The sequence below is a fragment of the Camelus dromedarius genome, chromosome 4 (assembly GCF_036321535.1).
Source record: "Camelus dromedarius isolate mCamDro1 chromosome 4, mCamDro1.pat, whole genome shotgun sequence".
Classification (NCBI taxonomy): Eukaryota; Metazoa; Chordata; class Mammalia; order Artiodactyla; family Camelidae; genus Camelus; species Camelus dromedarius.
The window spans coordinates 9,889,224-9,912,439 of record NC_087439.1 but is presented as its reverse complement, the minus strand read 5'-3'; the positions used below and the strand labels follow the sequence as shown (position 1 = coordinate 9,912,439).

Genomic DNA, 23,216 nt, shown 5'->3' with positions numbered 1-23,216 from the left:
TTGTTGCAATATTATTTCTAACAGTAAGGTGTTAGAATCACCCTAAATGTTTAACAGTGGAAGTGTTTTCCTTTGTGGCATCTTCCAATCACAAAGTACCATGTGACCATTAACATGGGTATTTATGTAAAGTGGACAGGTTTGAAATTAGCAGTATTCTAAAATGATACATAGTCTCATGTTAACTATTAGAAAATGCATGAAAGAATGGTCAGAAATATGCCAAAATGTTAAGTTACCTGTGCCTAGGTGGTGGTTCAGTGAGTGCTTTCCTCTTTATGGTTTTCTGTTTTCCAAGGTTGGGTGGGAAAGCATGGTAGGTACGTGGAAGCAAAGATGTTTCTGGCTGCACTCTGAACCCACCTAAGGCTCTTCTAAACCCTGGACCGTCACCTGTGACTCCACAGGAGCAGGCCAGTCATTCATCTCCAAGCCTAGTTGCTGTTTTAGATTCAGATGAAGAAGTACTTAAAATTAAAACAAAAAAAATGATTTCTGTGCTTACTCTTCAGATAAAAATTTTGATGATGAGGATTCTGTGGATGGTAACAGACCCTCCTCTGCCAGTTCTACGTCCTCCAAAGCCCCACCAAGCGCACGGAGAAGCGTTGGAATGGGGACCGCCCGCAGGGTCAGCTCATCCACTGTTGGGTCCAAATCTGCAGGTGAGACCAAGCCCAGGTGGCGGTTGGGGTTGGCCCACAGACGTGCCCTGCGGACATGGGGTGGTTCTGTGTGTTTCCACCGGTGTTCTCTGCTGTCAGTGCTATAAGCTGTGGGCTGGGCCAGCACAGTTTGTCCAGGCAGAGCCTGCGGGGCGACAGATAGCTAAGGGGCAGGGGGAGAGCGCCCCCCTCCCCCCCAGCTGAAGGCATTATTTGATTATTGGGCTCCAGCGATGCCCGAAGCTGCTGTGGGTCCTTTTACCAGTGTCTGTGTATCATGATTGATTATCCAGATGTCAAGTTGCACCTTCTGCCCTTGAAATGTGTTGTTCCTACACAAGTGGCTTTGTTCTTGGGAGGCCAGTGTGGATGTTAAGTTAGTAAATGGTCAGGATTAGCTCCCTGGAGCTTTGAAAGTTTATTCACAAGGATTTCTGCCCTAAATCCCTTTTCACCCAGCCCCCAATTTAGACAGTTTTGAGTCCTTGTTACACACAGCTTTCATTTTGCTGTCACGTTGTAAATTCACAGGCCAGTTTCCTGCTTTTTGCCTCTAAAAAAACATCAAGTACCCCTGCTTTTAGAACCATGCTTACTGTTAGCACTGGGCTTTTGAGCTTGGCTGGAGAGCTGACTTCAAGCTGCGGTCAGGGTCGGTGTCAGGATGCTGTCTCCTGCGGCCTTTTCCTGCTCCCTGAATTGGCCCCAGAGCGTTGGTGTCCTGACACAGTCCCCTGGCGTCTCTGTGTTTGGCAGAGGGGCTTTCTGACGGCAGAGGGTGGAGCTGTGCTTGTTTCTTCCATTTTTGTTGTCATTCTTGTTCTTTCTAAGCTCGTGGTGGTGTTCCTTTTTAAAAATTTATATTTTTGATGATGAGCTTAAATTCACACAACATAAAATTAACTGTTTTAAAGGTAACAACTTGGTGGCATTTAGCACATTCACAGTCTTGTGAAACCACCACCTTGATCTCGTTCCGAAACAGTCTCATCCCTCCAAAGAAAACCTTGTCCCTTTTATGCAGGTCCCCTCCGTTTCCTCCTCCCTCAGCCCTGGTCTGTGTTGGTCTGTGCAGGGAGCTGTCCTGGAAATGCCACAGACGTGGGGTCCTGCAGAATGTGGTCTTTTGTGCTTGGCATCGTGTTTGTGAGATTCACCTACGTGGTAGCGTGTGTCAGTACTTGTTTTTTGCGTGATCAAGGCCGCTCTCCCCCATTCCCCTCCCCGAGACCCCAGCTCTGTAGATTACGTGGAGATACCTACCCGCTGCCCCTTGGCCCTGTTCTCATCTTTTCTGTCTTGCTTAGCACCACAGTCAAGGATTTCCTCGTTGCCCCTTCTGGTCAGGCTCCTGGGCTCAGCGATGGTGCTTGGTCTTTGGGTCCCTCGAAGCGTTCTGCGTCTCACGGGGAGACAGGTGCTCAGGGGACCCAGGCCGAGCGCACAGCGGACGCAGGGCACCGTGTCTGTGTGCTCTGCTGCCCGTGTGCGGTTGGCTCGTGCGTGCAGCACAGTGCTCACCAAGGGGCTGATGCTTTACCACTGCCAGGAGTCGTCTTTAAAGGCCTTTTCTGTTGGAGTCATCCGTCAGGACCCCAGAAACCAGGTCCCTTGTCTGGCAGGAAGCTCTGGAAAAGCACTCAACTAGGCAGTATGGATCGTTGAAGGTCACAAGGTGACTGTGGAGGACAATTTTGAAACCTTTATTATGAAGTAAAAACATCTGATAAAATGTCACAGGATTTGCATGTGTGAAGTGAAGTTCATATTAGCAAATAGAAGACTTTCTCCCAGGTGATAGCGATTAACTGTTAAGTTGAAGAGACTCTTAAAACAGCTTTACGGGGGAAACTCGCAACTAATGTGTAAAATGAAAATTGAAGGAAATGAAAGTTTAAGGAAATGAAAATGTTTTGAGTCTAATATAAAGTTGGGGTGAAACTGTTAAATACTTTTGATCTTTTTGATTGTTTCACAAGTTTGTTATGCTAGATTCCTAACAGTTACATATTTTCATTTATTACGGGAGGAATTAGAATTTTTGTTATACATTTATTAGGAATCTTTGAAACTATTTGTACATTAATATAACATAAACCATCTAACTCCTTTAAGTCTAGACTGGCCCTTCTTAAGCAAGTAGTCTCTTTAGATGACTTTAAACTAATTAAATGTTGTATTGTAAAATTGCTGTCTCGATGCTGAAAGTCACTAATGTTTGTCAATTCCACAAAACTAAATTTTTATTAAGACTTAAAAAAAGTTACAAATCTTCCAAAATACAATTTTGATTGTGTATATTCAGACTCCTCTAGTGCACACTGTTTATATATAAAATAGCAAATCTTTTCATAGCTGCAAAAGAAGGGGCTGGAGCCGTTGATGAAGAGGACTTTATCAAAGCGTTTGATGACGTCCCTGTGGTGCAGGTGAGTGAGGCAGGTTAGTTTGGCTAAAACAAGGATGCACTTACTCTGCAAATTTCACTTTTCAGATGCGCAATACGTGGAGTTTCTTACTGGGTAGGGTAATTTTGACTCAAGATTGCAGGAGACGGGAGGTTGCAGACTAGGAAACTTCGGAGCCTTTCAGAGCCGCAGTGAAGAGCAAAAGTCATGGCCCAAGATGACGTTTCAGCAAGAACTGGAGAGAAGTTGCTCTAGCAGTGAGCTTGGGGGTCAGGTCACATAAAGGGGGGAAATAAGTGATTAGAAGAGAGAACAGAGAAGCATGCTTATTTAGGGATTTTCCTTAGAAAGACAAATTTGTAAATTAGAAGGATTTTGGTGTCTGAAGCTATAAAGAATGTTTTCATGAAATCTTAGTTTATGCAAACACTTGATGCTTCAGTTATGTACCTGACAGATGAGCAGAGATTATTTGTGGAAGCTGGAGGACAGCCACACATTTACACTGCTTTGTGCCTCAGAGTCATCTGGTTGGTTCAGGCTCACGTCCTGTCCTCGGCCGACACTGCACCCTGGTGCTGGGGCCCTAAACCGCCTAGGTCTGCCCAGCCCCCGCCCTGCCACGTGCAACTATGTAGTCAGGTCATGGACCCCTTGGGCTCGTCCCGTCCTTGGTCCTTGGCCTTCCCCACCCAGCGCCTCCAAAATGTCTGATGAGTAAGGCGTGAGGATAGGTGAGAAGGTGAACTTGAAAACATTTGAAGTCACAGGTGCAGGCAGACCACCTTTAATTGCACTTGCCTTGCTGCGCTTTGCAGATGCTGCGGTTTCACAGATGGAAGGTTTGTGGCAACCATGTGTCGAGCAAATCTTTTGGCACCATTTTTCCAATAGCATTTGCTCACCTCATGTCTCTGTGTCCCATTTTGGTAATTCTCATGATATTTCAAACACTCCATCAGCAGAATGATGACAATTGGCTGAAAATTCAGATGATGGTTAGCATTTTTTAGCAGTAAACTATTCTAAAATTAAGGTCTGCACATTGTTTTTTTAGACACAGTGCAGTAGCACACTTAATAGACTACAGTCTCGGAAACCAGACAAATGCGTGTGACTGCCGGGTCGGCTCCAGACAGCAATGCAGCCAGTGTCTCACAGGTGTGCCTGTGTAATGTCACAGAAATGCTGAGAGGAGTAAATGACTTGTGCATCACAGACGGTTCCCCAGTAGGCTTCATTCTCTTTTGTACGTGAAGCATCTGTTAAGTTTGTAGTAAAGCCGTTTTGAGGCAAGGTTCCCCATACTTGGACATCAGATCTAGTGAGTGGGTGCTTTCAATGGGAAAAAGCTCAATCTAAGACAAACCCATCTAGATGTTATCTCAAAGGTCCTTCTGAAAAATGAAATAATTTCCTCTACTGTACTTTCTAAATATTCGTGGCTTCAAATAATAGGGAATAATCTTTGTTTATTCTGTACATTTTCTTACATTGATTGTAAATTAACATTGCTTACAGATTTATTCCAGCCGAGACCTGGAGGAGTCCATAAACAAGATTAGGGAAATACTATCTGATGACAAGCATGACTGGGAGCAAAGAGTGAACGCTGTAAGCTGTTGACTTCGCGTGACCATGTTTCCATTAGATATTTAAATACTTTATTATGAAGTTAGGGTACAGCTTTAATGAATTTTACGTAGTAAATATTTTAAACATAATTACCGTATTTATTATTTATACTACCACATTTGTTACCATATTTATACTTCACCTTTTTAGTAGATTACCTCACTTCTGTTTTTAAAATGCCAACTTAATTCCTGTTGTATCTACTTTTAACAAAGACCTACCAGTGGGACATCCAGTAGGAACCACCACTTACCTGAGTGCAGGTTTAACTCTGGGACTACTGGCCAGCGATCGGCCTTTTACTGACTTTTGTGCCCTCTGTTCCTTTCTGTCCTCATGTCACCTCTGTCCCCTCTATTGTGGGTTAATGAAAACCAGTGGGGTGAGCACTGGAGAGAAGGGACATTAGAGTGAAGGGTGTGTCTTACCTGAGGTTGCACCTTATTTCACATCGTGCGGCTGGCAGGAAGAAGGAGAGGAATGGGTTCTGTTTGAGATCAGACCTCGTGATGGGGGCACCGTGAAAGAGACAGTAGGATGGCCCCTCCCTCTGACTCATTAAATAAATGGCAGTGGGAGTGGGGGCGGGGGGAGGCTTAGGGGAGGAGCTTCTACAAGCTTTATCTTAGTATCACAGCATCTGTAAATATGTTAAAACATTTCCCATTAAAAACACATTTTATGGAATTGTTATGTATTTATCATAGATACTAATTTTTAAAAATTTGTTCTTATTTGCAGTACATAGATTTGTTCAGTATATTAGCTAATATTTAGTTGGCTGAATTCTTTTTGGAAAACTGTTGCCGTGTCAATTTAACTTTCATTTCATATTTGCTGGCTCCTCTTTATTCTGTTTTGAGAATTGTTCTCTCTCAATTTTCTCTGTCCCATTAGCTAAAAAAGATTAGATCTTTACTTTTGGCTGGTGCTGCTGACTATGATAACTTCTTTCAACATTTGCGTCTTCTCGACGGAGCCTTTAAGCTGTCTGCTAAGGACCTGCGCTCTCAGGTGGTGCGGGAGGCCTGCATCACGCTGGGGTAAGGACCACGGCATCCAGGCTCGCGGTGCTTCAGCGCGGGCCCACGGGCTGTCGACAGGTCTCTGGTGTAACTGCCGACGCATCTTCGAGGCCCATTCCTGTTACTGTTCTTTTGGGACTTAACAGTACTTCCTGACCAGTTACGTTAAGTGTGACAGATTTTAAATTTTATTCAGTGGTTTAGCTCTGAAGCCTCTATCTTAAACTTGAAGCAGTTATTAATAGAAGGAAACGTGAAATTTTACAAACTCCTGTTCTCAGCCTTTCATTGATTTTGCTGGCAGAGTATAGCGTGATTATTTGAATTTTTGTTTCTAGAAGAGTACAATAGCTGTAACGTTACTGCAGTAAAATTGTATCCTTAGCAAACCAGTATCAGTGTCTAGAATTCTGTGTCAGACACTCAAAGCAGCAGCAATGGCAAGGGGGCTTAGCAGCTGCTTACAGTTTGGGCTGCAGTCAGATGTTGAAGCCTGAATGTTATGTGCTAAAAATGAAAGAGAAATGTCGTGAGGGAGCTTTTTCATATTTGTGTTTTATTAGTGTGTGATCGATTTGTTTGCTTTTCACTACTTTAAGAGTAATTAGGAATTTGACACAACATTGTAAAATGACTATAACTCAATAAAAAAAGTTTAAAAAATAAAAATAAAAACATTATATAAGGAAGAAAAAGTAATTAGTTGGAAGTCATTTATTTAAAAGAAAAAAAAGAACAAACTCTCGGGCTAGTGCTATTTGCCAATCCTCTTATGCACATTGGAAGCATTTTTAAAGTCTCTTACTTGGACCTTTGTCCTTTATCCTTAGACAACTTTACACAAAGGCTCTAAAACATTAAGACATTTATATGCTACACCGTTTATGAGAACTGTAACTACAGCCCAGCATCTGTTTCCTATTGCAGGCATCTGTCATCAGTCCTGAGGAATAAATTTGACCATGGAGCAGAAGCCATTATGCCAACCATCTTTAATTTAATCCCAAACAGTGCCAAAGTCATGGCCACCTCTGGTGTTGTAGCTATTAGGTTAATCATTCGGGTAAGTATAGTTTGGGGCCATACATAGAATAAGCAGGTGGTAAATATTGGTGGTCATTTTTCATTTGAGGGACTGCATATATGGAATCACATTGCACATACAGTATGGCCTTTTCCCCCACTTAATTACAAACAAAATATCTTCAGTTTTCAAAACACTTGTTTAAATTTAATTAGCCAAGTATTTTACATACACATTTTTCAGTAAAACCTGATAGTTCACAAAGGCTTGATGGAAGTCCCTCACCTCACCTCTCCCCACCGTCAAGTCCCATTTCCCCAGAGCAGCCCTAGAAATTGGGGCTTGCTGATGCTACCTGCAGTCTGTTCAGAGTATTCACAGTGACTGGGCCTTACTTTGTATTGTTTTTAGTTCTTACTGCTTCCACTGCCTACTTCAGGCATGAAACTGATAGCCACTATTGCACATTTCCCTGGAACAGTCTTCCGTTTGGCACTTAGGTCTCACCTGCTCAGATGGTTTAGACCTCATCCCAGCAATGTGTGTAGATTTTAGACTTGTTTAGACCTGTTGTCTGTTTTGGCTCTGTAAATTTTGTCATGGCCTTCGGCAATATCCGTGAAATTCCAGTCTGAATATATAGGTGCTTTAGAGAGGTGAATACAGAAGTCGTTATCTCAGTCTTGTCTTATTTTTGTGTTTTCAGGCGAGTGTTCACCTCTGTCCTTTGCTCTTTCCACAGCACACACACATCCCCAGGCTAATACCTGTCATAACGAGCAACTGCACCTCCAAGTCTGTTGCAGTTAGAAGGTAAATTTTTAAAGAGTTTCCTCATTATTTTTGAATTTTTAAAAAAACCAAAACAAATTTTAAATTTCCCTTCATGAAAAAATGTTTGTTTGAAATGTTTAATCTTTATTTAAGATTGCTGTGATTAATGCCTTTGGATTGAAGGACTGTGATCTAAATTGTCTGGAAAGTAAATTTAGTCCAAAAAGTTGAAAGCAAAACCTAGTTTACAGGTGATATTTTTGATTAAATAGGTTGTTGTAAAGCACATTTAAGGCAAGAATTAGCTCCAAAGATGGTGGTGTTCACTGAGAAACAGATAAATACAGGCATGTGTGTTAGAGAGACAAGAAAAGCCCACATCAGGCAGTGGCCTGGGAGAGGGTGGACGTGGGGTGACCACTGCCTAGGTCGGGGCAGGGGGAGTGACGGTGGGGAGAGGGCATGGCCACAGTCAGTGTCTTCCTGAGAGCGCTTGCTTAGAGCCCCAGCCCCGTTACCAGCCTTGAGACTGGGTTGATGGGTTCTACTGGGCTCTCCAAGGGCGCTCGTGCTACCAGAACCTGGGAGCTGGTCTTGTCTGTCTTGCTTCCTGGAGTGTGTCTTGGTTACCATTGTATCTCCAGCATCTAGCAGAGGGTAAGAGTTCAGTCGAGATTCCCTGACTGATTAATCATGTGGATTCTGAGATTTTGAGTTGGGAATATCCCGGGAATGAGACTGGTCGTTAGAGGAAGATTGGCTTCAGATTTGTTCCAAATCTAGTAAGACCTAGTCCTGCGGAGACAGACGTCCTAGAGTCCAGAAAAGGGAAATTATGAAGAGGTGGGACCCAGACTGGTGATACAATCCAAAGGAGATGAGGCCAGAATTGTTTTTGGGTACAAATCAGACCAAGACAGATCCCAGAAGCGAAGAGGCTGGGAAAGAAAGGAGGTTGAAAGATTGAAGAGAGGAAAACAGCTGAGCCGCTAGAGAAGAATCTGTTGTAAACACTTGGTAGGAAAATTTGTTAAATACTTTGTTTTTCAGGGTTTGTTTATTTGTTTGTTCATTTATTACCTTTTTTGTGCAAGACACTGTTTGAAATTAACACAAAGACTGATCCCTGGTTCTTTAGCGTGCATGGGTCTGTGTGTGTCCGTCTGTGGTCGTGTGTTATTTTAGTGAGCGTAGTGGTAGATAGCCGTGGGGCAGACACCCTTTCAGTAACAGTGCGGTGAAGCTCAGGGTCCTGATCTCAAGGGAACTCCTGTACCCCGTCCCTGTATCTTGTGATTATTCTTTTTGGCCACCATAGATGCTTGGTTATTTTAATTTGCTTTGGTTTTCAGTCAATTCTGGTTCCATCTTTATGTTCCATTTTTTAAATTGTAAAAACTTAGAGGAAATTTACCAATTACAAAAAGTAGTGTTGGGTCACTTAAGAAAAAAGCTTTTATTTTCACTAACATACTAAATGACCAAGTTACATATAATTTTCTTTTGCAATTTTCAGGCGCTGTTTTGAATTTTTAGATTTACTTTTACAAGAATGGCAGACACATTCACTGGAAAGGTGAGCATCTGATTTGCTGGGTTTTCCTTCTGAGTGGATTTAGGATTTCATGTCTCAGTGGTGGGTCCAGGCCACTTTCTGTAAGAGTGAAGCAATCTAACATTTATTTGCGTGTCTGCTGCTAGTATTTCTCCTGATGTGAGGCACCTCCTCCTGGCAGAAGGGTTAGTGGTGATGGTGTTGTCGGCGTGTCCGGGGTGTGGAAGGGGAGCTGACCGGCACAGCCAGGCGTTGCTCTGTGCTGCTCCGGTCCTGCTGCCTGACGTCCCGTCAGTCCTAACAAGGCGGATGTTTAACACCGCTCTCAGCGGGAAGGGGTAACTTACATCCTTGACAGAATTTCACTCATTTGAAAGTTTTCTTTTTGATCCCTCCATGTCGGAAAGTCAGCAGTTTTCCCTTTATCCGGGTTGTTTTGTGGAGAGTGTCACATCATCGTGGTAAAATGTAGGATTGTGGCAGAATTCTTGAAGAAGCTTGTGTCTGCTCTGAGGTTCTTTCTCTGCCGTTTTTAGTTCCTGTCAGTTTTAGGTGCCTGTTCTTTCTGAGCTAAATCTGGAGACTAGATGGGGGTATTGTGCCACCCAGTTTGAGTGGTACATTGTGTCGTGTGGGAGGAACTTGACGCCATAGTGGTAAGCGTGTTACCAGTAGTGGGGTTGTACTGGCCTGGGAGCCCAGGCCTCGCTGCCCTGGTCAGAGAGGGAAAAGCCAGCCTCCCAGAGGTAGTTTCATCTGAAAATACTTTGAATCTAGAAGATTGTCACACATTCAAAAAGATTTTCCTCTTCTTTAATCTCCCAGGTATTGTATCCCCTTTATTTGGTAATAATTTTGGAACTTACAGGTGTAAGTGGACTGTGGGGTTTAGTGCAGGGACAGTGATGGGACAGGGAAGCGTGAAGAGCTCAGACGTGGCCGCACGTGTTTGTTCACTTCCCGGCTCAGCGCTGGCACCTTAGCAGGTCCTCCCTGAGTGCTTCCAGAGTGAATGCGGGAGTGAGGCAGGTAAACTGGCCCTTTTCTCCAGACCGGTAAGTATCCCGTGAGACAGTTGGATGAGTCCCTCTCAACGACGGGAGAACATAACTGAAGGGAACGCCTCTGTAAAATGGTTACTTAATTTCATAGAAGTGTTGGTGACATACAGGAGCTTGGAAAGCATTCTTCAAGTACACAGATGAGATGCAGGAGCAGCCTCAATGCTGGGGTTGTCATCACACTTCTGATTGCTGTAGGAACTGGTGCTGACCTGGGAGACAGGCTGTTTTGCTTGAGCTCAGTTAGTATGTTTGAAAGAAACGTGGAGCCGTTGAATGAAACGTCAAATAAGAAATATCAGCCGTTCCTAAAACGAGAGTGGGGTCATCTGGCCCCAAGCAGGGAAGGGTAGGCGTGGGCCAGGGCGCCTGGAGTCAGAGGGTCTGTGGGCGGTTCTTGTTGCCCCGTTTGCTGACTCGCTGGTACAGGCTTCTGGGTCCCACGTTGCCTTTAAGTTATTTCTCACACCTGTTTTCTTTCTTTCCCAAATATCTAGACATATTTCAGTGTTAGCCGAAACAATAAAGAAAGGAATACACGATGCCGATTCTGAAGCCAGGATGGAGGCCAGAAAGTAAGTGTTTGCTGACAGCACCGGCTCGGGTCACTGCTGTCGCGTCCCAGGTGCGTGGTCCGGATTGCCTTGTCGAAGCTCACTGAGTGACGCGAACATGTTTTGTTAATCATGGCTTTAAATATGACTCAAAAGGCCATTTCAGAATATTCCCTAGTTTTTTGTTCTGAGGGTTGTTCAGTGCCCAGGCCTGAAAGACTGGTTGATACTGTTGAATATAAATGGGACTGAGATCGACAACAGAACGTTCTTTAAATTTGTGGGAAATAATCACGCGAGTCAGGAAAGTGCTAGTAGGCGTGCTCTGTTTTTTCTCTTACTCACTGAGCTCTGTTCTTCCAGAGTGACCTGTTGAGTTACTATGAAAGTCACCGCCACGGGTTCTCCCTGTGCTCACATCCGTGGGCACCACAGGGTTCCTGGGACGTGTGACTCCCTGTGAGGGAGGCTGGGGTCAGCCCAGAGCATTTGGGCTCACTTTGCCATCAGGACCGGTGGTGCTCCAGTCGAGGAGCTGTGGACCCCACGGCCACTGCCATCCTGGGGGTGATTTTGCCGTGGTAATTGTAAATGGCAGAGGTTTGATGCTGAGACTTTCTCTGTCTCTCAGGCAGCATTTAGGTAAATAGCCCAGTTTTGCCCATGGCTATTTCTTCTATGCTTCTGTAGTTGACCAGCTCTTCCAACCGACACAGGTTCCAGTCGGTCCTTACCCCTGGGCCACGCCCGCTGCTCTGGCTGTGCCTCTGCTAACTCAGCCCCTGGGCTCGAGTTTTGGCGGACCCTCTCTCAGCACTGAGTCTCTTCATAGTGGATCCTACCAAATGGGCGGCATAGTTAGTGGTTGTGACAACCATCGGGGACGGATTTGCTAATAAGCTGCCTCACCTCACACCCTGTCCCCTCCCCGATTGTTTCCAGTTGTTCAGTCATAACGCAGTGCAGATTTCAAGTAGCTGTGAACATTCTTCTGTTTTCTGTTGTGCGTGTTACCCAAAGCAGTTTTCTGCATTTCAGATCAGTGAGTGTCCGGTCGTATAAACACTACTGTGATTGACCCCTTGGGTTCTCAGTGTAGTTCTAGAGATTGTAGCTCCGTCTTCCCCAAGATGTGTTCGCACTCCAGCCGGAAGGCTCTTCAGTTTCCACCTGACTGAGGAGGAGGCTGAGATGCAGAGCCGAGCCACCCCCAGGGTCAGAGCACCGGTCAGCCATGAGGATAGGACTCCTGCCAGCCCGGACGGCCCTGCGAGTCGCGTGTGGTGTCACACGGTGTCAGGGCTGCGGGAGGGCTGTGTGGCCCGCTGGCTGTGACAGGAGGTGGCATGTCTCCCTAGGTGTTACTGGGGTTTCCACAGTCACTTCAGTCGGGAAGCAGAGCACCTGTACCACAGCTTGGAGTCCTCCTACCAGAAGGCCCTGCAGTCCCACCTGAAGAACTCGGACAGCATCGTGTCTCTGCCGCAATCTGACCTCTCATCTTCTAGCTCGCAGGAGAGTCTCAAGTAAGGAGGCCGTGCTCTTTGCTGGTGTGAGGCTTGGGGTCTGGGACTTGGCTGCATGAGAACACAGGCTCTCCCCGTGTCCTCAGAGCGTGTGCTACTGTCGGTCCCCTCAGTTCAGAGGCCCTCAGGGAGCAGGAAGAAGGCAGCAGCCTTGATCTCTGCCGCAGGTAGTTCGCAGTCCTGTTTATGTGGCACTCCTGGGGCACAGGGTGGAGTAATGTCAGTGGATTACTCTCAGCATCTTCCAAGAATGTCGGAGTTGAGTCGGGGTGAGCAGGAGAGGGACGGCCCTCACACCTGGGCACCATGTGACCGTCTGACTCTCACTTCTGTCCGTGTTTGAGACTCCTGTCTGCGCACTTAGGAGACAGTCCACAGGGGAATGCTGAGGCTTTCCTGACCTGGGGGTCCAGATGCCTGTGGGAGTCCACAGTCTCCGCAGTAACTTCATTATCGCAGTTTCTTGTCTTGTATGGTCCTCGTGTTAATGCAGGTAAAATGCACATGTGAACCTTTATTTTCAGTCGGCCGCTCTCCGCCAAAAGAAGTCCCACTGGAAGCGCCACCTCCAGAGGTGAGACTGCAGGGGCCGTGTGTGCGTGTGTGTGTGTGTGTGTGTAACCTGGGCCATGTGTGTTTGTTTACCCTGGGCTGTGTGTACGTCCAGACCTGAGCTGGGCTGCATGGCTCAGGCCGCTGGGTTGCTGGCAGTTGGCCACATGCTCTCTGGCCCCTCCCAGGCCTGCAGAGTATCTGCTCTGCCCTGCACTCCCACCACCCCCAGCAGATGAAGTTTCCCTCCCTCCCCACTCCAGCTCGTGGGTTCACGGCACAGACAGTGAGGCCCTGGGCCCGGAGCTCTTGGTGGGAGTGAGGATGAGTGAGGACAGGTGTCTGTTGGCGGTGGGAGAGGGGAATGGCTCCTGAAGGGGAGGCATCTGGGGAGGGGGACACCTTTGTGCCACATGGTGAGGAAACTGGCCAGATGTGAGCAGTTTGTCACTGCCACTACTTGTAGGGGCCACAGGGTGTTTCATTTCTTGAGGTTTACGGGCTTCGATTACAAAGGTGCATGCAGTCATGGTCAGTTGTGATCCCTTCACCGTGGCTGAAGTGTCTTCAATGCCCAGTGCTCTAGCCTTTGTTAAAACTTGATGTTTGTTTTTAAGAAAAGCAGAACACGTCTCAGCGATGTACAGTTAACACTCTGTTGTGGTCCTTAAACTAACATGTCCTTCCTCACCACGAAAGGTTCTACGGTCAGCACCAAATCTGCATCAACGACTGGGTCCCTCCAGCGGTCTCGAAGTGACATTGATGTGAACGCAGCAGCCAGCGCCAAGTCCAAAGTCTCCTCGAGTCCCGGCTCTGCACCTTTCAGCTCTGCCGCAGCCTTGCCTCCAGGGTCCTACGCATCCTTAGGTAACCAACGCCCATGGTCCTTTCCCCCAGTGCTGCTGTGCAAGATGACGCTTAGCCTTCTCTCAGACTTGTTTATCCGGCAGGTGTCAAAGCTGTCATTGGGGAAGTTCCCCTGTTGCAGGCGAATAGCTCAGTGTAAGTAACTGTGCTGACTGGTTGCAGCTGCCTGAGTCTGGAGATCGCCCTGTCTAGTGACAAGTCTGCCCTGAGCTTGCCCCCTCAGCCCCTCCCGCGTCGACAGAGCTGGGCTCCCCTTCCTGACACAGTGGCAGCAGAGCCACAGGGTTTAGTAAGAGACGTGGGGATGGTGGTCGTAGTCCCCAGTTTGCGGGTGTGGCCTGGTGGGGAGGCAGGGCAGCTCGAGAGAGGAGTGTGGGATCCGGTCATCAGCCTCACCTTGAACAGAGGAGTGTGGTCTCCACGCGACTCCTGGGAGGAGCAGGACCTGCTCTGGTGATAGCCCGGAAGACTAATGGAACCATTTTCAAAGAATCGGTACCCCAAAGAGTGGCAGGTCTGTGTGTCCATTTTTCAGCAGACACTTAACAGCTACTGTCACTGAGGCTAATAGTTTAGTTCACGTTATTTTTGTTAGGGCAAAGTTAATCGAAGCTTAAGTCTGGAGACTTGGCTGGGTTAGTTTTATTTTGGATTTTAATGAAATGAATACAGGTTAAACTTGATGAAACATTGAGACTGAGTAACTTGCGTGGTTTAGAAACTAATTGCAGTCAGTTATAAAAGTAATATTCTGGAAGTGTTTTGAGCACAGAAGCATACTGAGAGAACACCGAAGGTCACAGGCCTGGTGGTTAGTACTTGGTGACCTTGACTAAACCTTGTTATCTCTGAATTTGTTTTCTCTACCCATGAATTAATGGTAATAATAACCACCTAATTCAGATATGTGGTAGGGATAAGTGAAATTATGTGCAAGTCCTTTGTAAGCTGTTATCCTCTGGGAGGGAAGAAACTGGTTGATAGAAACACGATTGATTTAAAAGGTGTGGAGTGCGTGTTCTGCAACATTGTTAACTCAGCCTTGTTCTCCCAGTGGGAATAGCTCGCAGTAGACACATTTAGGTGGGGAAGACGCCTACTGAGAGCCCCTGTCCTGTCGTGTAGCGGCCGTCTCGTGACGTAGGTGTCTGTGGTCCCGTGTGCACACTGTCGCTGAGTGGCAGACAGGTCAGGACCCTGCTGTGTGCAGCGCTCCTGCTGACTGTCGATCGGGTTCTGCTCCTCAGCTGTTTCAGTGCCTGTGATCCACCTAGAGTGTTTGTAATTAGGATTTGTGTCATTGCTTGAAAACTTGAGTAAAAGCCAGCTCTAGAAAGACTTTTATTTCTCTGTGCACATTTGACGACTCCATTGTGGACCACATGGCTCCCCCAGTGCTAGTGAGCACTCAGGCCTTTGGTTGGCTGGTACAGGACCGACCTTCGAGATGCGCTGATGGTATGTCTCAGCCTGGTGTCACCTCTTCTAAGGACATGACTGGAGTATTCTGATTCTCAGAATTTCCTGATGTCCAAAACAGTAATAGCCCAAAAAATCAGCCCTGAAGTATACGTAATCCCTTGAGAAGCTGTTAGGATTACTCCGTCTGTGCAGAAGTGTAGCATTACAGCTGATGACCCTTTTCCAAACCTCTAGAGTCCAGAGCCATGAGGGGAGATGCGGAGTCCGCGGGCCCTGACTCAGGTACCGAGCTATGCGGCTTGGCTGCTCGGTGTGTAGCCCGCTTCTCAGAGCTTCCTGCCGCCTCTGTCCTCTGGGTGACTCTTCAGTGTGTTAGTTTTCACCTCTTATTCTGCTGGTACTTTGTTCCAAGAAAAAAAGGACCTCTTTAGAGGATGGGGCTCAGCTAGGTCAGAAGCACAGTCACTGTGTTGGCCGGGGTGCAGCCCTGGGTGGCCCTTCAGGCCTGGGCTCTGAAGCACGTTCTGCTGAGCTGGTCTCAGTGTAAGGTGATGGACTCGCTGACTTGCTGCAGACTCTGCTTTGCTATTGAACTTGTTTCCTTCTTAATTTTATTTTAAATTGTACTTTTGCTTTTTTAGTAGCTAATAATAACACTCTGCTTTTTAATTTTTTTAATGTTACTAACTGTTCCCTGTTATCCCTTCCCTTGTTTTTTAATTTGCTTAAAGATGGTACTACCACTAAGGCGGAGGGTAAGCGGTTTGTTTCTGTGATCGAGGTGTGTCTCTCACCGTCCTCTGTCCTCACGCCTGTTGTCCTCCTGGGCGGGGTCCCTGCATGACACGCTGCACGCTGCCCCTCCGCTCTCCATTCCATCTCCACTGGACTCTGGCCTCTGCACACCCACGTCCCCTCTCCTTTCTCATTCAGTTGTTCTTGTGAGTCTAGCACCAGTTTTCCGCCCGTGGTTTTTACCCAGAGCCCTCGCCGGGGAGGAGTGTGGACGGTCGTCGGGGTGGTGGTTGTGTCCCGCCTGACGCACAACCTTAGCTTCTGTTTCCTCCCCTTGACTTTGTGCTTTTGTGGGCCTCCCAGAATTTGCCTTTCCTGTTTTGAAAATAAATTTCAGTGTCAACTGCTCAGGTTAAGGGTTTTTAGAGGTTTTCTACCAAATAATTTCTAGACATTAAGAAAATACTTTACTTTCCCCCAAAGCTTCTGAATTACACAATACATTTTTATTTGTATCACTGACACATCCCCATTCATTCATTTACTCTCAGCCGTCCACTCATCATTTGAGTTTTAGGCATGGCTGTTTCTGTCTGTACAGGTCTCTGATTAGCATGTGCCAGACAAGATCATCTTTGCAAAGTCTCTGGATAGTGAGTGTGGTAACATCTCAGATAACTGAAATTTACAGTTAGACCTCTTCCACTTAGGGTGATGGCTTAGGCCCAGCAGCCCTCAGGGTAATGATTTCTCCATTACATTATTATTTTTTTTTAAGAGCAAAGATGGGATGAGGGGACTCAAGATTTCATGGACCCAGAGTCCCGAAAGCCTGGTCAACATCATATTTATTAGGAGAATATAGCTCAGAAAACTCCATTACATTATTTAGCAGAGGAGACTGGGTCTTATCTTGATGTGTGCAGGTCATGTGATTTTACTTCCTAAGGGGCTCACTCATACAGGAAAAATAAGGAGCAGAATTTTTTTTAAAGATGAGCATAGTCTCAAGATGGGTGTTCTTCATACTTACCATAAAAATTACTTGGATGTTTGCTAAAAGAACAGAGTCCTGGGTCCTTCCTCCTGAAAGTTCTGATTAAGTTTGGAAGGAGCCAGGGAATAGGAATTTTCAGGAAGCCTCACTGGTGATTCTTGGGACTGGGTAAATTCTCTAAGTCACAGTTTCCAAAATGAAAAGTGAACAGGAGACCTATGTCATGGTGAGGACTTTGCTTGTGAGAGAAGACTGAGGCTGGGCATAAGTAAATATTTCTCCATCTCAAAAAAGTGACCCTAAATATTTCCTAAGCCTACATGCATGGGAAGTGGAGGGCAGAATTCAACAATGTAGTGAAGTGAAAAGTGAGGGCGTTACAGGGGAAATTATGTATTTTTTCCAGAACTCCCTGGTTGCTCTCCTATACCAGTACAACAGACCGAAAGTCAGTTGCTATCCCGCCCAGCAGGGCAGGTTTTAAACTTTTTCCCTATCAGGTTTTTTTTTTTTTAATTGAAGTACAGTCAGTTACAATGTGTTAATTTCTAGGATACAGCACAATGTCCCAGTCTTGCATATACATACATATAAGTTTTCTTCTTATCAGACCAGAGCAAGGTCTGGAGTTTGCTTCCTCAATTCTTGTGCAGGAGGCTGAGAACAGTAAGTGTCCTGGCCCTGGTGTAGGAAGGTAGGGGAGAAGGTGGGCCCTTAATTGTATGGAATCGGGATCAGCAGAAACGGCACCGTGTCGAGGCACGCAGCGAGCCTTGGCCCCGTCCCAGGGCTGCACAGGCTGTTGCAGAGTCTGCCAGTCGGAGCCTTGGGCCTTGTGTGGTGATGAGACGGAAATATGGGCGGCCCTGGAAGGCCTGTGGCTTGGCGCCCTGCTCAGCCGTCACTTCTGTTTGCGGCATGACCCTCAGCAGGGATGCTCAGGAAAACCCTGCGTGCTCATTAGAAACAGGCAGCAGTAAGTACCACTTAGCATCTCATCATGAGTTTCCTGTTTGAATTTTTGGAATCATCAGGAGCCTTTTAAAAATTTGTTACTAATTCTGTTAAATATTTCACTCTCCAGCTCCTGAGATGAGAGCTAGGTACTTTCATCGTTAGGCGGCAAAAACATGGTTTTGAGTCAGTAGTTGGATGCTCCTAAATTCAAAAATCGGACAATTCATTTGAATTCTCGCAACTCCCTTATCACAGTAGTTAAGAAAAATAAATATTCTTTGGGAGTTTCTTACCACACACATCAAGTAGCCCTTCTAACCCTGATGGCTAATCAGAAAAAAATTGTTGGTAAAGGACTAAAAGGTTAGCTTTTGGACAAAAGCTTATTTCCAGGTTACCTTTCAGTGTGTTATGGTCAGTAATTTTGGGGATTTGGAGAAGGAGCATTTATATTCTCTATTACACCTCTCATGAGAGAGTTGATGGTTGCGGTTGACCCTTGAACAACATGGGTTTGAACTGCGGGCCCACGGGTACGTGGAGTTTCTCAGTAAATGTGCAGTATTGCGCAATCTGCGGTTGGTTGGTCCGCGCATACTGAGGGCAGCTGAGGGACTTGAGCATCCGTGGATTTGGTGTCCCTGGCAGGCCCTGGAACCAGTCCCCTTGGACACTGAGGGGTGACCATGGACATCGAAGTTCTGGGGAAAATTAATGCATTCTTACCTCATCTAAATCATTTTAAAGTGGCTATGGGTTGCTTGCATCCACACGCCGTGAGCAGAAGCAAACATAGATCCTCACTGGAAGAACTCAACTTCAGTCTGGACCTTAAAGAATTCCCACAAAAGCCCCAAGAAAAAAACCACTTCATTGTCTTAATATTTAAAGAAATAAGAAAATTTTGGAAAGACAAGGGAGTAAGAAACTATAAAGAATGACCAAGCAGGTTTTGAAAGAGAACAAATGGATCTTGTAGAAATTAAAATACAGTAAGTTATTAACATTGAGAGCTCAGCAGGTGAATTGAAGAGCAGACTCAGTGTAGCAGACTCAGCTCACGACTAAGATGGGAGAGCGGTGCAGAAGGGCAGGGCTGGAAACCGTGGAGACGTTACTCCCCACGGAAGATGGTGAGGATGTTTAACCTGATTGGATTTTGAGAAGAGAAAGCCTGGTGGGGACAGCATGTGACAAGGTTAGGGTTGGGTATTTTCCACTGTTGTTGAAGGTGGAGGCCGCCAGAGGGGAGAGGCCACCCACAAAAGAAAGCCCGGGTGTAAATGCAGATACAAGTGGGGAGTCAGAATCAGATTGGTGGAGCTTACTGACGTCCGTGTCCTGTTCTGATTCGCACAATAGTTGTGTAAGATGTTACTGCTGAGTGAAACTGGGTGAAGAGCACACACTGGCTCTCTGTGTTACGTCTTCCAGTCGAATCTGAGTCTACAGTGATCTCAGGGTAAAGAAGTTTATTGTAAGAAAGGGATCTTTAAAATACCCCCTCTTCTCAAAAGTATGATTTAAGTAGAAGTTGTGGTTTTAATATTTTAATCTGTGCGACTGTTACCTTAAAGAGAGTAAAGCATCTCTCTGAAACAGCTAGGGCAAAAGGAGGAAAGAAAGGGTAAAAGGAATCTGAGAAATGAAGACAAAAAGCATTACATATAACTAATAAGCACAGACTCAAATGAACGAAACTTTCCAATTAAAATAGATTGTTAGCCTTAATTTTTTAAAACAGATCTAGCTATGTGATACTTAAAAGGACAAATCTTTACATAAGGGGACAAATCTTTACATAAGGCTACAAATGAGTAAAAGACAAAGGGCGTGAAATACATGGTAAAAGAAAATTATTGAAGGTTTAACAGACTAAAAAAGGCAGAAAGCTTCACTAGAAATAAAGAGGATTTTTGTATAATAAGAACAAATTAAATAAATCACTAAGATGTAATAGTCCTAAATTGTTATGGCCCTAATAATAGTTGCCCACATGTTAAAGAGTATTTGCTGAATCATCTTTATAGTGGGCAGTATTTGAAAACAAAATTTTTTTGAGGCAGGGTAATTAGGTTTACTTATTTATTTACTTTTAGAGGAGGCGCTGGGGATTGAACCCAGGACCTCATGTATGCTAAGCACACACTCTACCACTGAGCTGTATCCTGCTTCCTCTGAAAACAGAAATTTTGGAGAAGTAACACGTTCACACAGTTCAAACGCAGGAAGCATTAAGAAGTAGTCAGTTCCCTCCCGTCTTGTCTCTCACTTGCCTGCCTGTCCCCTCTTCCCTCAACCACAGCATGTTACTGCTCTCAGTTTCATTTTATCCAGAGTTTCTTTGCATATAGAAGCAATGTAAAAATCATACTTATCCCTTTCTTTTTCATGTAAAAGGTAGTGTTTTTACACACTATTCTGCATCTTATTTTCACTTATGTATCTTAAGATTCTTCTGTGTTAGGGTAGTGAAACTCTTCATTCACTATTACTGCTGTTAATCTGTATATTATATATACTACATACGTCCCACTGTATGGACTAACCTGACCAGCCAGTCCCATAGTGATAGACATTTGGATTGTTTCCAGAGCCATGAATAACCTTTTATAAAATCTGATTTTGCATGGATACAAGAATATTGGGAGGACAAATTAGCCAGAGTGGAATTGTTGAATTAAAAAGTGCATTCATCTGTAATTGGGGTAGATTTTGCCAAATAGCCCTCTGTAAGGGCTGTATTAATTTTCACTCCCACCAGCAGTGAATTAGAGTGCCTGTTCCTACATGCCAAAATGTTAGCAAATTTTAGAATTTTTACTAGTCTCATAGGTGACAAACAGATTAATGTCATTTTAACATTCTTTCTTATTGTGAGTCTGAACATTCTTTCCTACATTTAAGAGCCATTTCTACTTCTGTTAACTGTTCCTAGCCTTCTACCATTCTGTATTGAGTTGTGGCAGTGGTGAGTTGGAGCTGGCTTGAACCAGTTTATGAGAGCCAGTTGTTAAATTGTGAGGAATTTTATAAACTGGTTGACATCACACCAGTAGTGTCAGATTGGCCAAGGTGGGGAGGTTTACACCAATGAAATTGTGAAACACCACAAGTCAGCAGGACACACACACCCCGCCCACCCCCCCCCTCCCACCTCCACCCATCTCCTGCCAACTGCTAAACATTTACCAGCACCGCAGGTGGTTGAAGTTCTTACTGATTCCTGTAAGCTTCTTATATGTTAAGGAAATTAGCACTTTATGACATGAATTGCAAATAATTTTTCCCAGTTTGTCATTTTCTTGAATTTGCGTATAGCTTTCTTTTCTACCATCTTGAGAAAAAAAGTAGTCTAATTTATCAATCTTTTCTAATGGCTTTTAGGTTTGTCCTAGTTAGAATGGCCTTTCCACTACAGGTTACAAAGGAAGTACCCCCCCTCCTTTTTTTTTTTTAGAACTTTTATGGTTTCATATTTGACATTTTAATCTTAGGTCCATTGGCTGTTTTTCTTGTTGTAAAGTGGGAAGTGTGGAACTAACTTATTTTTCCAAAGCAACATTAGCAAATGAGATCCTGTAGTGTATCTTTAAAAAAGCATCACAGTATGTTGAACTACATGTTAATCTTCGTGTAATGAAGCAGAAGCAGTGCTCAGAGGGAAATTCATGGCCCTAAGTTTATATTAGAAGAGAGGCTGAATTAGTTTCTAGTGTTTTAGAAAAAGAACAGAATAAACCCAAAGAAGGGTAGGAAGGAAATAACAAAGGTAAGAGTAAAAGTTAATGAAGTAGGAATTAAACATTCTCTAGAGAGGATTAAGAAATATAAAATATGATTCTTTGAAAATACTAATAAAATAGGCAAACTTTTGGGAAGGTGGATTGAAGTAGAGAGTAGGTATAGATAATCTGTTAACAATGATAAAGCAGGTACAAGTGTGGATCAAGGGGAGGAGGAAACTGACAATTCTGTGTTAAATTTAAAACAAATTGGACAAATTTCTAGAAGAAACAAAAATGTTTCTTCAAGACAGACAAGAAACCTGAGTAGTTGTAAGACAACTCTAAATAATTTGAATCAGTACTTAAAACTCCACCCCCTACAAAAGCTAATTAATTACTCAAAATAGAAAAGAGATCAGAAAAATTCCTGCCATGCTCAGACAGCCACACACGCATAGAGGGAGGCGTTGGACAACTGCAGTCCTCCACGTGCTTGGGGAGGGAGTGCTTCCCTCACTGGTGTGCGCAGCTTGAGGGCCAGAATTGGACACTTGGTGATGTGAGCGTGTAATTACACTCAGCACACCTGGGGGAATGGTCCTCTTGTCTCAGAAGATGGAGGCAAAGCATTAAAAATTCCACAAACGCTTTTGACAAATTCTTAGCAATTAGAAGGAGTTTTTCTTAACTGATTGAAACCTACTTTTGTGAAATTCCAGAATTATGTTTTACAACGTGGCTGCCAGCAGCAATGCCCCTCGTGGTTCCCTTTAGTGTGGTACTGCGTGTCCAAGATAGCAGGGTAAAGGCAGAGCTTGAAGGGAAAACTTGAAGTCTTATTTGTAGATAGTTTGGTTTTCTATTTAGACAATGCTGAATAATTGCATACAAATGAGCAGAAGTCGTAAAAGTTTAGCAAGGTTCCTAGAGTTACAATCAAAGTATAGGAGTTACATTCTTATCTGTCAACAAGTCAGAAAATATAGTAAACTATATTGTGTGTAATAAAATAAGGCATTTTGGAAAAAAAAATTATGAAAATTGAATAGGACTTTTGTGAAAAATTATGATGCTTTATTGCCAGATCTTGAGAAAGTGAAAGAGAAAGCACTAATGAATGGGAAGATCAGTATCATAAAGTTGTTTTTCCCCCCAAGTTAAGCCCAAAGTGCACAATGCCAGTCAGAATTCCAGCACACTTTTTCGTTGTATCTTCACATGCGTCTGCAAGAGAGCGAAGGGCCTGAGAAAGAAGCGGCTTGACTTGCCCTACCCGCAGGGGTGCTGTTGCACGGAGCTGAGCCGGCACGCGGGTTGCAGGGGGCACACGTGGGCTGCCGGCAGACAGGGCCGCTGAGAAGCAGGCCTGCGACGCAACATCCAAGCTCCACAGATTGCGGAGCAGCCTTTGCAGGTTAACCAGGAGGGTGAGGTGAATCTGTGTGGGCCTTCATTGGTCTTGTGGAAGAAGTGAAATGGGTCTTCTGTACCTACTGCTGAAAAATCACTTCTGTCAGCGACCTCACAAATAAAATGTTGAGCCAAACAGTAAGTTGTAGAAAAGTACATTCCCTGTAATGTGACTTAAAAATACAAAATAGTGTCATCTGTTTCCTGGTTGTGCAACTATGTTTATTAAAAACATAAGGGCATAAGGGGGTGATGAGCAGGGGTCTCGGATCATATCACCAGACAGTGGTGGAGGAGGGAGAACACGGCAGGTCAGCA

General features: G+C 44.8%; 1 protein-coding gene across 1 annotated transcript in view; it reads left to right on the top strand.

Moving 5' to 3' along the window:
• The window catches only part of CLASP1 (cytoplasmic linker associated protein 1), a 192,190-nt gene that overhangs the window by 95,392 nt on the left and 73,582 nt on the right, over positions 1-23,216 (top strand). The window contains exons 11-23 of the mRNA XM_064484683.1: positions 513-665; positions 3,021-3,094; positions 4,595-4,687; positions 5,606-5,751; positions 6,661-6,796; positions 7,500-7,570; positions 9,048-9,107; positions 10,645-10,722; positions 12,060-12,227; positions 12,752-12,801; positions 13,479-13,649; positions 15,306-15,353; positions 15,803-15,826. Coding sequence (XP_064340753.1) covers positions 513-665; positions 3,021-3,094; positions 4,595-4,687; positions 5,606-5,751; positions 6,661-6,796; positions 7,500-7,570; positions 9,048-9,107; positions 10,645-10,722; positions 12,060-12,227; positions 12,752-12,801; positions 13,479-13,649; positions 15,306-15,353; positions 15,803-15,826 — 1,272 coding nt within the window. The remainder of the gene's footprint in view (positions 1-512; positions 666-3,020; positions 3,095-4,594; positions 4,688-5,605; positions 5,752-6,660; positions 6,797-7,499; positions 7,571-9,047; positions 9,108-10,644; positions 10,723-12,059; positions 12,228-12,751; positions 12,802-13,478; positions 13,650-15,305; positions 15,354-15,802; positions 15,827-23,216) is intronic.